Source organism: Oncorhynchus keta, chromosome 18, assembly GCF_023373465.1.
Source record: "Oncorhynchus keta strain PuntledgeMale-10-30-2019 chromosome 18, Oket_V2, whole genome shotgun sequence".
Lineage (NCBI taxonomy): Eukaryota > Metazoa > Chordata > Actinopteri > Salmoniformes > Salmonidae > Oncorhynchus > Oncorhynchus keta.
Window position 1 is genome coordinate 21064795 of NC_068438.1, and position 13220 is coordinate 21078014.

Here is a 13220-nt window from a genome sequence, read left to right on the forward strand (position 1 = left end):
CGAAAACATTGAAAAGTATAATGCAAGGATTGCACTCTGCAATCCAAGGAGAGCTGTGTTCATCTGTGACGTGCCTCGCCTTCATTTAGAGTTTGAGGGATTTTTCTGCATTCCAGTCTTGGAAATTTGCTTGCGCCTAGATAGCTAATACATTCATGTCGTTAAGAAATGAATCTATTTTCCATATCACGCTTTGCTAATCAGTCAACTTAAAAAGAAGCCGGTCCTGCCTCCTGTCACATAGGTATGTACGGTTATGGGCGATGGAAGTCAGCCAGCTGTTTGAGGCAATACAGCTGTATGCTAGCTACAGTAGATGAGGCTAGCTTGGTAGCCATCTCATTCCATTGTTGTTATGCAAGCTAGCTAACGTTGGCTATGTTGTTGTAGCTAAGAAGAATGCTACCTTTGGCTCCAGACTGATATCCGTTGGATAGCTACGGTTACCTTTGCTTATTTGCAAAGTCATATACATTTTTATCGTAGCTAACTAGCTAAATCTTGTGATATCAAGAAATGTCTTCGCCCCCTGGGTATAATAATGTTCTACTGCATCTCTACCAGTCAGCCATGGCAGACAGCAGCGTCTTATCATCATAGCTTATTGTAGCCTAATATTTAATTGTTTACAATAAGGTTTTCTTATGACATAGCCATACTTAAACATATGGTGTAATAAATTGGTTAACGTTTTTAAATGATGGAATAATTCTGTCCCATAACATTATTTCCAAAAACTGTTCTTTGACACATAACCAGCTAATGAAAATCATGTTGTTTATTATCTCTTCAACAGCCACTAAACATGGATTTCATCGAGAGGGAAGCAGAGGAGTCTGAGGAGGAATTTGGGTGTCCAGAGGACACAGAGAAAAAGGCACTGAAGCATGCTGCAGCAAATGATGGTAATCTTTTCATTGTACAACATGTCAACCATTTAGATTTTATTTCAAAGATGTCCCTTGACATAGGGACATCATCACAACTACACTAAATAAGATCGATGTTAACAATGTACAATTTCTTGATTTGTGACTTACTTAGATGAGGAGGAGGAAGAGGAGAATACAGAGGATCAAGATGCAGATGGAAACCTCTGTGGTCTGATTGATGATGGTGTGGAGGAAGGGGAAGGGGAGGAAGAGGATGAGGAAGAAGGGAATAAAGATAAAGAAGGTGATAGTGACTCTGGGGAGGAAATTGGACACCGTAAGAGGAAGAGAAGTAAGTGTTCATTCATAAATTGGTCCTGTATTTATTCATGTCTGGGCAGCACTGTGATTGCTTCCTAGCCACATTGTAGGCTATGTCTTCAGTCATTGAATAAACTATAATGTCGTAAAACCTTTGATTCTATTTTGCCCATTCAGATTCAAGCAGTCATGATTTTTGACACCAAACAGTGTGCAGCAGAATCATGCATACCAATAATAATCACCTTTGGTGTTTGAGTATCTTGGGATTTCTGTCTACAGGCTTTGACGACCGCTTGGATGATGATGATATTGATCTCATTGAGGAGAATTTGGGAGTAAAAGTGAAAAGGGTAAATATTCCGATGCCATTATGACAAGCAAAATGAATTGTCATCATGGACACTGTATAACAACACAGCGGAGGTCTCGTGTCTTGTCCCATGGTCCCACTCTAAAAATACTATGTAAAAGTAGATTGACTAAAATGTTTTCCTGATATCTCTACTCCTTCCTTATCATCATAAATAGCAAAAGTTCCGTCGTTTGCGAGACATGTCGGATGATGAGGATGAGGAGGGAGATGAAGATGTCAGGGAGGCCCATGAGAAGGACATGATAGCGGATGAGATCTTCATGGGGACGGGAGCGGATGAGGGTGAGGCATTGGATGTGCCTTTGCATCCCGGGGAGGATGAGGAGGAGGACGATGAAGAGTCTGGTATGAAACATTTTAGTTTCTTCATCTATAAACAGTCGAGTTGTTTTGAGTTAGCCATTTGAAAATATTTGAGTCATAGTGTTTTTTTTTTATTTCCTCAGATATCGATGACTTTATTGTGGATGATGACGGACAGCCCTTGAAAAAACCCAAGTGGAGGAAGAAGCTGCCAGGATATACAGATGCGTAAGTGATTCTGAAATTTAATTTAATCACTTAGATCCCAATTTGCAGTAGCCTCTCCACCTGAAAGCTTACCCGAAAGTAAGAAGTCCTATTTGTGCAATGGAATTTGATATGGTAGATGTTTCCCAAATGGCACCCTATTCCCCTATGGGCACTGGTCAAAAGTAGGGCACTATAATAGAGTGCCATTTGGGACGCTGGCATGTTTATCTGTACTCACATGCAGTATTTAGTACTGAGCACCACTGCCTTTTTACAGAGCCCTTCAGGAAGCCCAAGAGATATTCGGAGGGGACTTTGACTTTGCCGAGTTTGACACTGAAGCCTATGAAGATGCAGAGGAGGAGGAGGAGGATGCAGATGAAGAGTCATGGGACCGGCCCAAGAAGCAGGCCAAGAAGAGGGTGGGTCGACGCAGTATCTTTGAGATCTATGAGCCTAGCGAGCTGGAGAGCAGTCACATGACGGACCAGGACAACGAGATCCGCTCCACTGACATGCCAGAGAGGTTCCAGGTGTGTATACTTCTATATTGTGCGTCCCAAATGGCACTCGAACCCTATGGGCTCTGGTCAAAAGTAGTGCACTATATAGGGAATAGGGTGCACAGTCATAGTCATTGGGACACGTGAGCACCTGAAACTCACCTATAACAGTTATGGACTTGATGCTGTAGCTTTGTGTTATTCAAACTTTTTCATTTCTTCAGCCAGAATTTCTGGGGACCACATTTTCTTCACAATAATTTTGCATGAACCCACCCCAAAAATGACACAACCTTAATATTGGTACATTTGGATTTTTACATAAACAAATCACCTTCAATTCATTACATTTGCATCTCTTATCAAAATGAAAAGAAACTAATAAATACATTTACTAAATAAAATAAATAAATTATAATTATCTTTCTCAAAAACTTTTGCATATTGTCCCATACAATCCATTATTTTACCAGGTCAGTTGACTGAGAACACGTTCTCATTTGCGGCAACAACCTGGGGAATAGTTACAGGGGAGAGGAGGGGGATTAATGAGCCAATTGTAAACTGGGGATTATTAGGTGACTGTAATGGTTTGAGGGCCAGATTGGGAATTTAGCCAGGACACCGGGGTTAACACCCCTACTCTTACGATAAGTGCCATGGGATCTTTAATGACCTCAGAGAGTTAGGACACCCGTTTAACATCCCATCCGAAAGACGGCACCCTACACAGGGCAGTGTCCCCAATCACTGCCCTGGGGCATTAGGATATTTTTTAAACCAGAGGAAAGAGTGCCTCCTACTGGCCCTCCAACACCACTTTCAGAAGCATCTGGTCTCCCATCCAGGAACTGACCATGACCAACCTTGCTTAGCTTCAGAAGCAAGCCAGCAGTGGTATGCAGGGTGGTATGCTGCTGGCAAATAATAATCTATACTCATAATTCTTTCACTGTAGTTCCCCTGCGACCCCGACTTTGAATACCACTGACTTTGAATACCACTGACTTTGAATACCACTGACTTTGAATACCACTGACTTTGAATACCACTGACGTTGAATACCACTGACGTTGAATACCACTGACGTTGAATACCACTGACTTTGAATACCACTACTGTAGCCCATACCCCTTTCTATGTGTGTGGTCTTGTTGTTTTTAGTTACGCTCCACTCGTGTGAAGCCAGCAGAGGATGATGAGCTGGAACAGGAGGCTGAGTGGATCTATAGGAATGCCTTCTCTACTCTCACCATCTCCATGCAGGTACTGGAGTGAGGATATTTTAGCTAGGGTTCATAAGACAATTAGTTAAAGCTGATACTACAGTCTAGGTCTGTTTTTAAAATCTAATATTCTGTGTTTTCAGGAGAACGCAGACTATTTGGACAGAGGTCCAACCACTACTTTCAGCAGAAAAGGACCCAGCACCATCCAGAAGATTAAAGAGGCTTTGAATTTCATGAGAAACCAACACTTTGAGGTACTACACAGTCCTTCTAGCACTGTCGGTAAAGTTGAGTTCTTCCATATCATTTTTCACAGTTAATACAACTGTCTTCATTGTTTCACCTCTAGGTTCCGTTTATAGCATTCTACAGGAAAGAGTATGTGGAGCCTGAACTCAATATCAATGATCTGTGGAAGGTTTGGCAGTGGGATGAGAAGGTAATATACGGTAGCATTGGATTTTGGTTAACTTTAACCCTTCATTTATTCTCTCTGCTTAATTACTGTTTAATGTGGGACTTTTTTTCCTCCTCAGTGGACCCAGCTGAAAACCCGCAAACAGAACCTAAGACGCCTGTTCCAGAAGATGCAGGGATACCAGTTTGAACAGATCTCAGCTGACCCAGATAAGCCACTGGCTGATGGCATTCGACCACTAGACACTTCAGATTTAGAGAGGTAAGGCTTATCATGTCAAACATGTTTGTAACAGCCCATCTCCTGTCTCTGTAGTGAGGCAACTTGATGTACAAGTACACCCCTTGGACAGTACGCTAGTCATGTTATGACACCTTTATTATCTTTGTTGTATCTGAATGCATACCTGATTATGTTTTTTGACAAGGTTGAAGGATGTCCAGTCTAGTGAGGAACTGGGCGACGTCTACAACCATTTCCTGCTGTACTATGGCCGAGATATTCCAAAGATGCAGAATGCAGCCAGGTCCAGCAAGAAAAAGATGAAGAAGATCAAAGTGGATGAAGATGGTACGATTTAGATTATATATTGTAAGATGGGGAAAGCACCTTTACCCTCACCAGAGTAATTATCATGTATTCTGTCCGCAGGTAATGAGCAGGAAGTAGAGGAGGAGGAAGAGATAGAAGAGGAGCAGTCAAAGGGGCCGGACCTGAAGCTTGCATCTCGCAGGGATATGTACAGCATCTGCCAGTGTGCAGGACTGGGTGAGTGCTTTATCATGTGTGTCCAGTAGGCGTCACTATCAGCACCTATTACAGACAGATTTGTGTGCTATACAGTACATCTTCAGGTCTATATACTTAGCTTGTGATAATACAAAAACTTGCAAAATAATGTGTGACTGGAAAACTGTGACTAGTGTACTTTAACAGAGTTTGCTAATCGAAGTACACTTCCTGTATCACGAGCCAATTGTATTTGCAACGGTTTTTGAGTCCACCATTTAAAGGGTTCTCTCATCAGATGGCCTGGCCAAGAAGTTTGGTCTGACTCCAGAGCAGTTTGGAGAAAACCTACGTGACAGTTACCAGCGTCACGAGACGGAGCAGTTTCCTGCTGAGCCCATGGAGTTGGCTAAGGACTACATCTGCAGGTTAACCGGTGACTCATTATTGCACTGTATACAGAATACACTTTAATATTAAGATAACCCAACCATTTTAGCAGTAACAGAGTTGGTGTTGAGAGGTGAATATGCAAACTTGTACATGGCTGCATCTCAAGTCGCACCATTTGAGATGCAAACCTATACCTTCCACAATACTACTAATAGTATGTTCTCTCTGCCTGTGCAGCCAGTTCAGCACAGCGGAGGCAGTACTGGAGGGGACTCGCTACATGGTCGCCATGCAGATCGCCCGGGAACCTCTAGTCAGACATGTGCTCCGACAGACGTTCCAGGAAAGAGCTAAGATCAACATCAAACCCACCAAGAAGGGAAAGAAGGTATACACCATCTATGTGCAATAGGGTTGAAAAATCACGGAAACATTCTGAAAATTCCCAGGTTTTCCAGAAATCCTAGTTGGAAGAAATCCTTTATCCTTCTACCAGGAATTCCTGGGAATTTGTGAAAGTTACTTGAATTTTCCAACCCTACTCTGCAATTACCTCCACTTAATTGTTGGTTGTATTAGTGGTTTAATTAGGTCTTTCGTGGTATATTCAATACCTTCAGAGGTGTCAGGTAGCCTAGCGGTTAGAGTGTTGGGACTGTAACCACAAGGTTGCTTGTTTGAATCCCTGAACCGGCAAGGTGGAAAATCTGCTGTTCTGCCCTTTAGCAAGGCAGTTAACTCTCACAACAACTGTTCCTCTGACTCAGAGTGGTTGGGTTAAATGCGGAAGACACATTTTGGTTGAATGGGTTCAGTTTTGCAACTGACTAGGTATCCCCTTTCCCTATTCACACCTCTTGACTTTTTCCACATTTTGTTTTGTTACAGTCTGAAACATCCTTGAGATGTCACTACAACTTGTTTGGAGTCTACCTATGGCCAATTCAATAGTTTGGACATGATTTAGAAAGAAACTCACCTGTCTACAGTGCACTCTCCAAAGATGTTTGATCAGGTTCAAGTCTGGGCTCTGGCTGGAGCACTAAAGGACATTCAGAGACTTGTCCTGAAGCCACTCCTGCATTGTCTTGGCTGTGTGCTTAAGGTTGTTGTCCTGTTGGAAGGTGAACCTTCACCCCAGTCTGAGGTCCTGAGCGCTCTGGAGCAGGTTTTCATCAAGGATCTCTTTGTTAATCTTTTCCTCGATCCTGAGCCGCTGAAAAACATCCCCACAGCATGATGCTGCCACCACCATGCTTCACCGTAGTCATGGTGCCATGTTTCTTCCAGATGTGACGCTTGGTATTTAGGCCAAAGAGTTCAATCTTGGTTTCATCAGACCAGATAATCTTGCTTCTCATGGTCTGAGAGTCCTTTAGGTGAATTTTGGCAAACTCCAAGTGGGCTGTCGTGCCTTTTACTGAGGAGTGGCTTCCGTCTGGCCACTATCATAAAGGCCTGATTGGTAGAGTGCTGCAGAGATGGGAGAACCTTCCAGCAGGATCACCATCTCCACAGAGGAACTCAGGAGCTCTGTCAGAGTGACCATCAAAATAAATTTAATACATTTTGAATTCAGGCTGTAAGACATCAAAATGTGTAATAAGTCAAGGGGTATGAATACTTTCTGATGGCACAGTACGTACTGTATAGAAAAAATACATCTAACATGTTCTTTTCATTGACTCATATTTTGACATTTAAGTCATTTAGCGACTTACAGTTAGTGCATATATTAATATGTCGTGATCTAGTTTGAAGTACTCTACCAGACATGTATGTGGTCTAATCTCTCCTATAGGATGTGGATGAGGCCCATTATGGTTACTCCTTTAAGTATCTGAAAAACAAGCCTGTAAAGGAGCTGAATGGAGACCAGTTCCTCAAGATGTTCCAGGCAGAGGAAGAGGGCCTGCTCACCATAAACATCTGTATTGACCTGATTGGAGTGAAGGGGTGAGGGCTTTTTAGTATAACGTTGTGTAATAACATATTAATAACATTGTCAGCATCCCAAATGGCCCCATATTCACTAAATAGTGCACTACGCTCTGGTCATATTTAGTGCATTTATGTAGGGCGGTATTCCCAGGGATACGTGCAATGCCGTCGGGGGTAAACCAAATAAAAATGTGATTCACATTTTCCAACAGGGCTATACATTTGGGTGATGTTTTTTTCTCATCTGAGTAGCCTCGTTTCACTGCCAAAAATAAAAATAAACCATCTAGTGTTTCTTCGAAATAACAACACAATATCAAATACAGGTAGCCTAGTCAAATAATTAACATCCAATCACATTAATATAATAATAATAATAATAATATATGCCATTTAGCAGACGCTTTTATCCAAAGCGACTTACAGTCATGTGTGCATACATTCTATGTATGGGTGGTCCCGGGAATCAACCCACTACCCTGGCGTTACAAGCGCCATGCTCTACCAACTGAGCTACAGAAGGACCACATTAACCATTACTCTGTCACGGGAAACGTTTGCTTGCACAGAAATTTAGAAACTAAACATGCCAATTTGAAAAATAAACCACAGGAGTTTTTTGAGCGAGAATTCAGATGACTTTCGATTAGTAAAACATGTATAAAAGCAACAGATAGAAGTTAGAAGCTAGAAGCGTCTTATATGGTGAGCTACCGAGTGGCTAGGACAGACAAGACCCTACTATTGTGGAGGACTTAATTCTTCCTGCTGCCGAAAATATGGCTGGGACAATGCTTGGGGAAAAGGCCCCCAAAAATTATAAAGACATTACAGACTATACATCAAACAACACTGTTTCACGACACAGCAGTGACATGGCAGGAGATGTTTTGAAACAATTACTGATTCGCATACAAGCCAGTGAATTCTATGCGTTACAGCTGGATGAGTCAACAGACGTGGCGGGCCTGGCACAGCTCCTGGTATATGTCTGTTACAGCTGGATGAGTCAACAGACGTGGCGGGCCTGGCACAGCTCCTGGTATATGTCTGTTACAGCTGGATGAGTCAACAGACGTGGCGGGCCTGGCACAGCTCCTGGTATATGTCTGTTACAGCTGGATGAGTCAACAGACGTGGCGGGCCTGGCACAGCTCCTGGTATATGTCCGTTACGGTTATGAGGCGTCAATTAAGGAAGACAAACCACTGGAAACCAGGACAACAGGAGAGGATATTTTAAAACTACTAGACAGCTTTGTGACATCAAATAGACATTAGTGGTCAAGATGTGTTGGTATCTGTACTGATTGCGCAAAAGCCATGACATGGAGACATAGTGGAGTGGTAACACATGTGGGGCGGCAGCGTAGCCTAGTGGTTAGAGCGTTGGACTAGTAACCGGAAGGTTGCGAGTTCAAACCCCTGACCTGACAAATCTGTCGTTCTGCCCCTGAACAGGCAGTTAACCCACTGTTCCCAGGCCGTCATTGAAAATAAGAATATGTTCTTAACTGACTTGCCTGGTTAAATGAAGGTTAAAAAAAAAAAAAGAATGTGCAAGCAGTTGCTCCCGACGCCACTTGGGTACACTGCATCATCCAACGAGAGGCAGTGCAAAGGGAATGCCTGACATCTTGAAAGACGTTTTGAACACGACAGTGAAAATGCTTAACTTTGTTAAAGCAAGGCCCCTGAACGCTCGTGTATTTTCTGCATTATGCAATGAAAATGGCAGTGACCAAATAACGCTTTTACAACATACAGAAGTGCGCTGGTTATCAAGGGGCAAAATATTGACAAGAGACAAGTTTAAAGTTTTCTTTACTAATTTTCACTTGTCTGACCTCTTGCATGATGACGAGTTTCTCATACGAGTGGCCTATCTGGGTTGTTTTTTCTCGCCTGAATGATCTGAATCTAGAATTACAGGGACTCTCCAGGACAGAATTGAGGCTATTATTAAGAAGTTGGAGCTCTTCTCTGTCTGAATTAACAAGGACAATGCAGAGGTCTTTCCATCATCATGTTTTTTTTGTGTGCAAATTAACTCAAGCTTACGGACAATGTCAAATGTGATATAGCGAAGCACATGAGTGAGTTGGGTGCGCAATTACGAAGGTACTTTCCCGAAATGGACCACACAACTGGATTCCATTATCCCTTTCATTCCCTGCCTCCAGTCCACTTACTGATATCTGAAGAACTTACCGACTTACCACTTACCGATATCTGAACACAACTGGATTCATTATCCCTTTCATTCTCTGCCTCCAGTCCACTTACCGATATCTGAAGAACTTACCGACTTACCACTTACCGATATCTGAACACAACTGGATTCATTATCCCTTTCATTCTCTGCCTCCAGTCCACTTACCGATATCTGAACAAGAGAGCCTCATCGAAATTGCAACAAGCGGTTCTGTGGAAATTTAATTTAATTTGAAGCCACTGCCAGATTTATGGATAGGGCTGCGTTCAGAGTATCCTGCCTTGGCAAATAGCGCTGTTAAGACACTGATGCCCTTTGCAACCACATACCTATGTGAGAGTGGATTCTCAGCCCTCACTAGCATGAAAACTAAATACAGACCGTGTGTAGAAAATGCTTTAAGACTGAGACTCTCGTCAATACAACCCAACATTGCAGAGTTATGTGCATCCTTTCAATCACACCCTTCTCATTAACCTATGGTGAGTTATTTACCTTTTTAGATTAACAAATAAGGTTTTATATATAGCTCTTTGTCACTCCCCACGAACCGGATTGTGACAAAAACTCACACTCATTCTTATGTTTAATAAATCTTTTGTATAGTGTGTGTGTGTGTGGCAGGCTTACAATGATGGCAAAAAACAACATTTGAGAGTGTGCTGACCCTGGTGCTAGAGGGGGTACACAGCTGGAGGTTGAATGTTTGAAGGGGTACGGGACTATAAAAAGTTTGGGAACCACTGATGTAGGGAGTAGGGTACCATTTGCAACGCAGGTTCTGAGCTTGTGTAATAATATATTAATATCATGAAATAACCATTAATAACATGTAATAACATATTCCAAAATGTATTCTTTTTTACATGTATACTTTCCTGAATCAGTCAAGTATCGATGATATCACTATGTTTGTTGAGCAGGTACGGAGGTGACCAGGCGTACTATGAAGAGATAAAGCAGTTTTACTACAGAGATGAGTTCAGCCACCAGGTTCAGGAGTGGAACAGACAGCGCACTCTGGCCATCGAGCGCTCCCTCAAACAGTTCCTTTACCCGCAGATGGCGAAAGAGCTGAAGAACAAACTTATTGCAGAAGCAAAGGAGAACATCATTAAGGTACTCCCCCCCGCTTCCCCCCTCACATGCACACACACCCAAGGATACATCTTCTGCAGCAACATCTATTGTGATATATTGTGAAGACATTACCTCAACATTTAAACTTCTTCTTTTCTTTACTTTGATGTGACGTCATTGCTACTTTGGTATTGATGACTTATTTTCTTATTCTGGTATTGACTTTCCAAAGCAGGCGGCTCAGAGCATTGATGTATGTTGAGCCTGCTACAGTGTTGTGATAGTGGTTGCCCGCCCCTCAGGCCTGCAGCAGGAAGCTGTATAACTGGCTGAAGGTGGCGCCCTATCGGCCTGACCAACAAGTGGAGGAGGAGGATGAGGAGCTCATGTCTGAGGCCCACGGCAAAGGGATCCGCGTGCTGGGAGTGGCCTTCTCATCCAGCAGGTAGAGTACTGCACACTGTCTCTGACTTCACTTTATTTGTGTCCCAAATTTCACCCTAGTCCCTATGTAGTGCACAACTTTTGACTAGACCCTATGTGCCTCTGGGCAAAAGTAGTGCACCATATAGGGAATAGGGTCTCTCTAACTGTCTCAAATGAACTGCCAATATGCCAACATTCCATTCAATCAATAGATGTGATAAGAGGTCGAGGGAACGCAGACCGTGGGGGATAGAAGGACACCGGATTGGCGCACATTCCACAAATCTGATCAATCAAAATGGATATTTGTCATGTCTGGCCCACAATATGCTTACTAAAGTCCAATTTCGATATATTTGGTATAACATTTAGATGTAGTTCCTTCTCAGGTTTAGAAGTATTGAGTGACTGCTATGCTAACTCCCTTTGTATAAGCTGGTAGCATTTTAAACATTCTTTATTTAACTAGGCAAGTCAGTTAAGAACAAATTATTATGTTCAATGATGGCCTAGGGTTAACCTTGTTCAGGGGCCAAATGACAGATTTTTACCTTGTCAGCTCGGGGATTCGATCTTGCAACCTTTCGGTTACTAGTCCAGCTCTCTAACCACTAGGCTACCTGCCGCATAGCTTGCACAGAGAAGTGGTGTTAGTCAGTCTTTTTAACTGTAATGCAGTTGATTGGTGACCATGACACGTATAAACAATAGCCTAAATGTAGTCTAATTTTGCTGGAGGGCAATGAGGAGATTCAGGATCTTTTCCCAATGGCATCCTTCACCACACGCGTTTCCATGGTATTTCCATTATTTTGGTTGAGTTCCATTGACCTCTTTACTGCATCTATGCAGTCAATCCACAGCCATACACTGGCTAAATCAGTTGATGATAGAACTTAGTCAAGTTGTAAATGCAACAAGTACTGATATTGTATCATACAGTATAATAGCACTCAAAGCTTTCCAAGAAAACAAAATGTTTGACAATTACAGTCTGTTTGCATATATTTTAGAGGCTATTTACACAGAAAATGTGTATAAAACTGTATTTATAATTATATGAAAATATTTTGGGTTGACAATAATTCTATTACACAATTTTTTAAATATCACATGCCTTACTTTTGTTTTCCTTACTTTTGTTTTCCAAAGTATGCCTCTACTGCCATTAATTCAAATTAGACTGGTTTGGATTTCTCCCTGGCCAATATGGCTACCATTTTCACCCCATTCTGGAACATTGAGGGTTTATGATATAACCCCTTGAGAAATTTAATAGGAACTCTATGTTCAAATCAAATCAAATGTTATTTGTCACATACACATGGTTAGCAGATGTTAATGCGAGTGTAGCGAAATGCTTGTGCTTCTAGTTCCGACAATGCAGTGATAACCAACAAGTAATCTAACTAACAATTCCAAAACTACTGTCTTATACACAGTGTAAGGGGATAAGGAATATGTACATAAGGATATATGAATGAGTGATGGTACAGAGCAGCATACAGTAGATGGTATCGAGTACAGTATATACATATGAGTGTGTAGACAAAGTAAACAAAGTGGCATAGTTAAAGTGGCTAGTGATACATGTATTACATAAGGATGCAGTCGATGATGTAGAGTACAGTATATACATATGCATATGAGATGAATAATGTAGGGTAAGTAACATTATATAAGGTAGCATTGTTTAAAGTGGCTAGTGATATATTTACATCATTTCCCATTATTAAAATGGCTGGAGTTGGGTCAGTGTCAATGACAGTGTGTTGGCAGCAGCCACTCAATGTTAGTGGTGGCTGTTTAACAGTCTGATGGCCTTGAGATAGAAGCTGTTTTTCAGTCTCTCGGTCCCAGCTTTGATGCACCTGTACTGACCTCACCTTCTGGATGATAGCGGGGTGAACAGGCAGTGGTTCGGGTGGTTGATGTCCTTGATGATCTTTATGGCCTTCCTGTAACAACGGGTGGTGTAGGTGTCCTGGAGGGCAGGTAGTTTGCCCCGGTGATGCGTTGTGCAGTCCTCACTACCCTCTGGAGAGCCTTACGGTTGAGGGCGGAGCAGTTGCCGTACCAGGCGGTGATACAGCCCGCCAGGATGCTCTCGATTGTGCATCTGTAGAAGTTTGTGAGTGCTTTTGGTGACAAGCCGAATTTCTTCAGCCTCCTGAGGTTGAATAGGCGCTGCTGCGCCTTCTTCAC

The 13220-nt window shown here is 42.3% G+C and overlaps 1 protein-coding gene across 1 annotated transcript in view; it reads left to right on the plus strand.

Moving 5' to 3' along the window:
• The first annotated feature begins 62 nt into the window (after positions 1-62).
• The window catches only part of LOC118397438 (transcription elongation factor SPT6-like), a 31895-nt gene continuing 18737 nt past the window's right edge, over positions 63-13220 (plus strand). The window contains exons 1-18 of the mRNA XM_035792172.2: positions 63-244; positions 797-905; positions 1045-1224; positions 1476-1546; positions 1725-1914; positions 2016-2100; positions 2360-2615; positions 3750-3851; positions 3955-4068; positions 4164-4253; positions 4351-4493; positions 4660-4802; positions 4884-5000; positions 5260-5389; positions 5592-5742; positions 7156-7310; positions 10433-10628; positions 10892-11034. Coding sequence (XP_035648065.2) covers positions 806-905; positions 1045-1224; positions 1476-1546; positions 1725-1914; positions 2016-2100; positions 2360-2615; positions 3750-3851; positions 3955-4068; positions 4164-4253; positions 4351-4493; positions 4660-4802; positions 4884-5000; positions 5260-5389; positions 5592-5742; positions 7156-7310; positions 10433-10628; positions 10892-11034 — 2366 coding nt within the window. The 5' untranslated portion in view covers positions 63-244; positions 797-805. The remainder of the gene's footprint in view (positions 245-796; positions 906-1044; positions 1225-1475; positions 1547-1724; positions 1915-2015; positions 2101-2359; positions 2616-3749; positions 3852-3954; positions 4069-4163; positions 4254-4350; positions 4494-4659; positions 4803-4883; positions 5001-5259; positions 5390-5591; positions 5743-7155; positions 7311-10432; positions 10629-10891; positions 11035-13220) is intronic.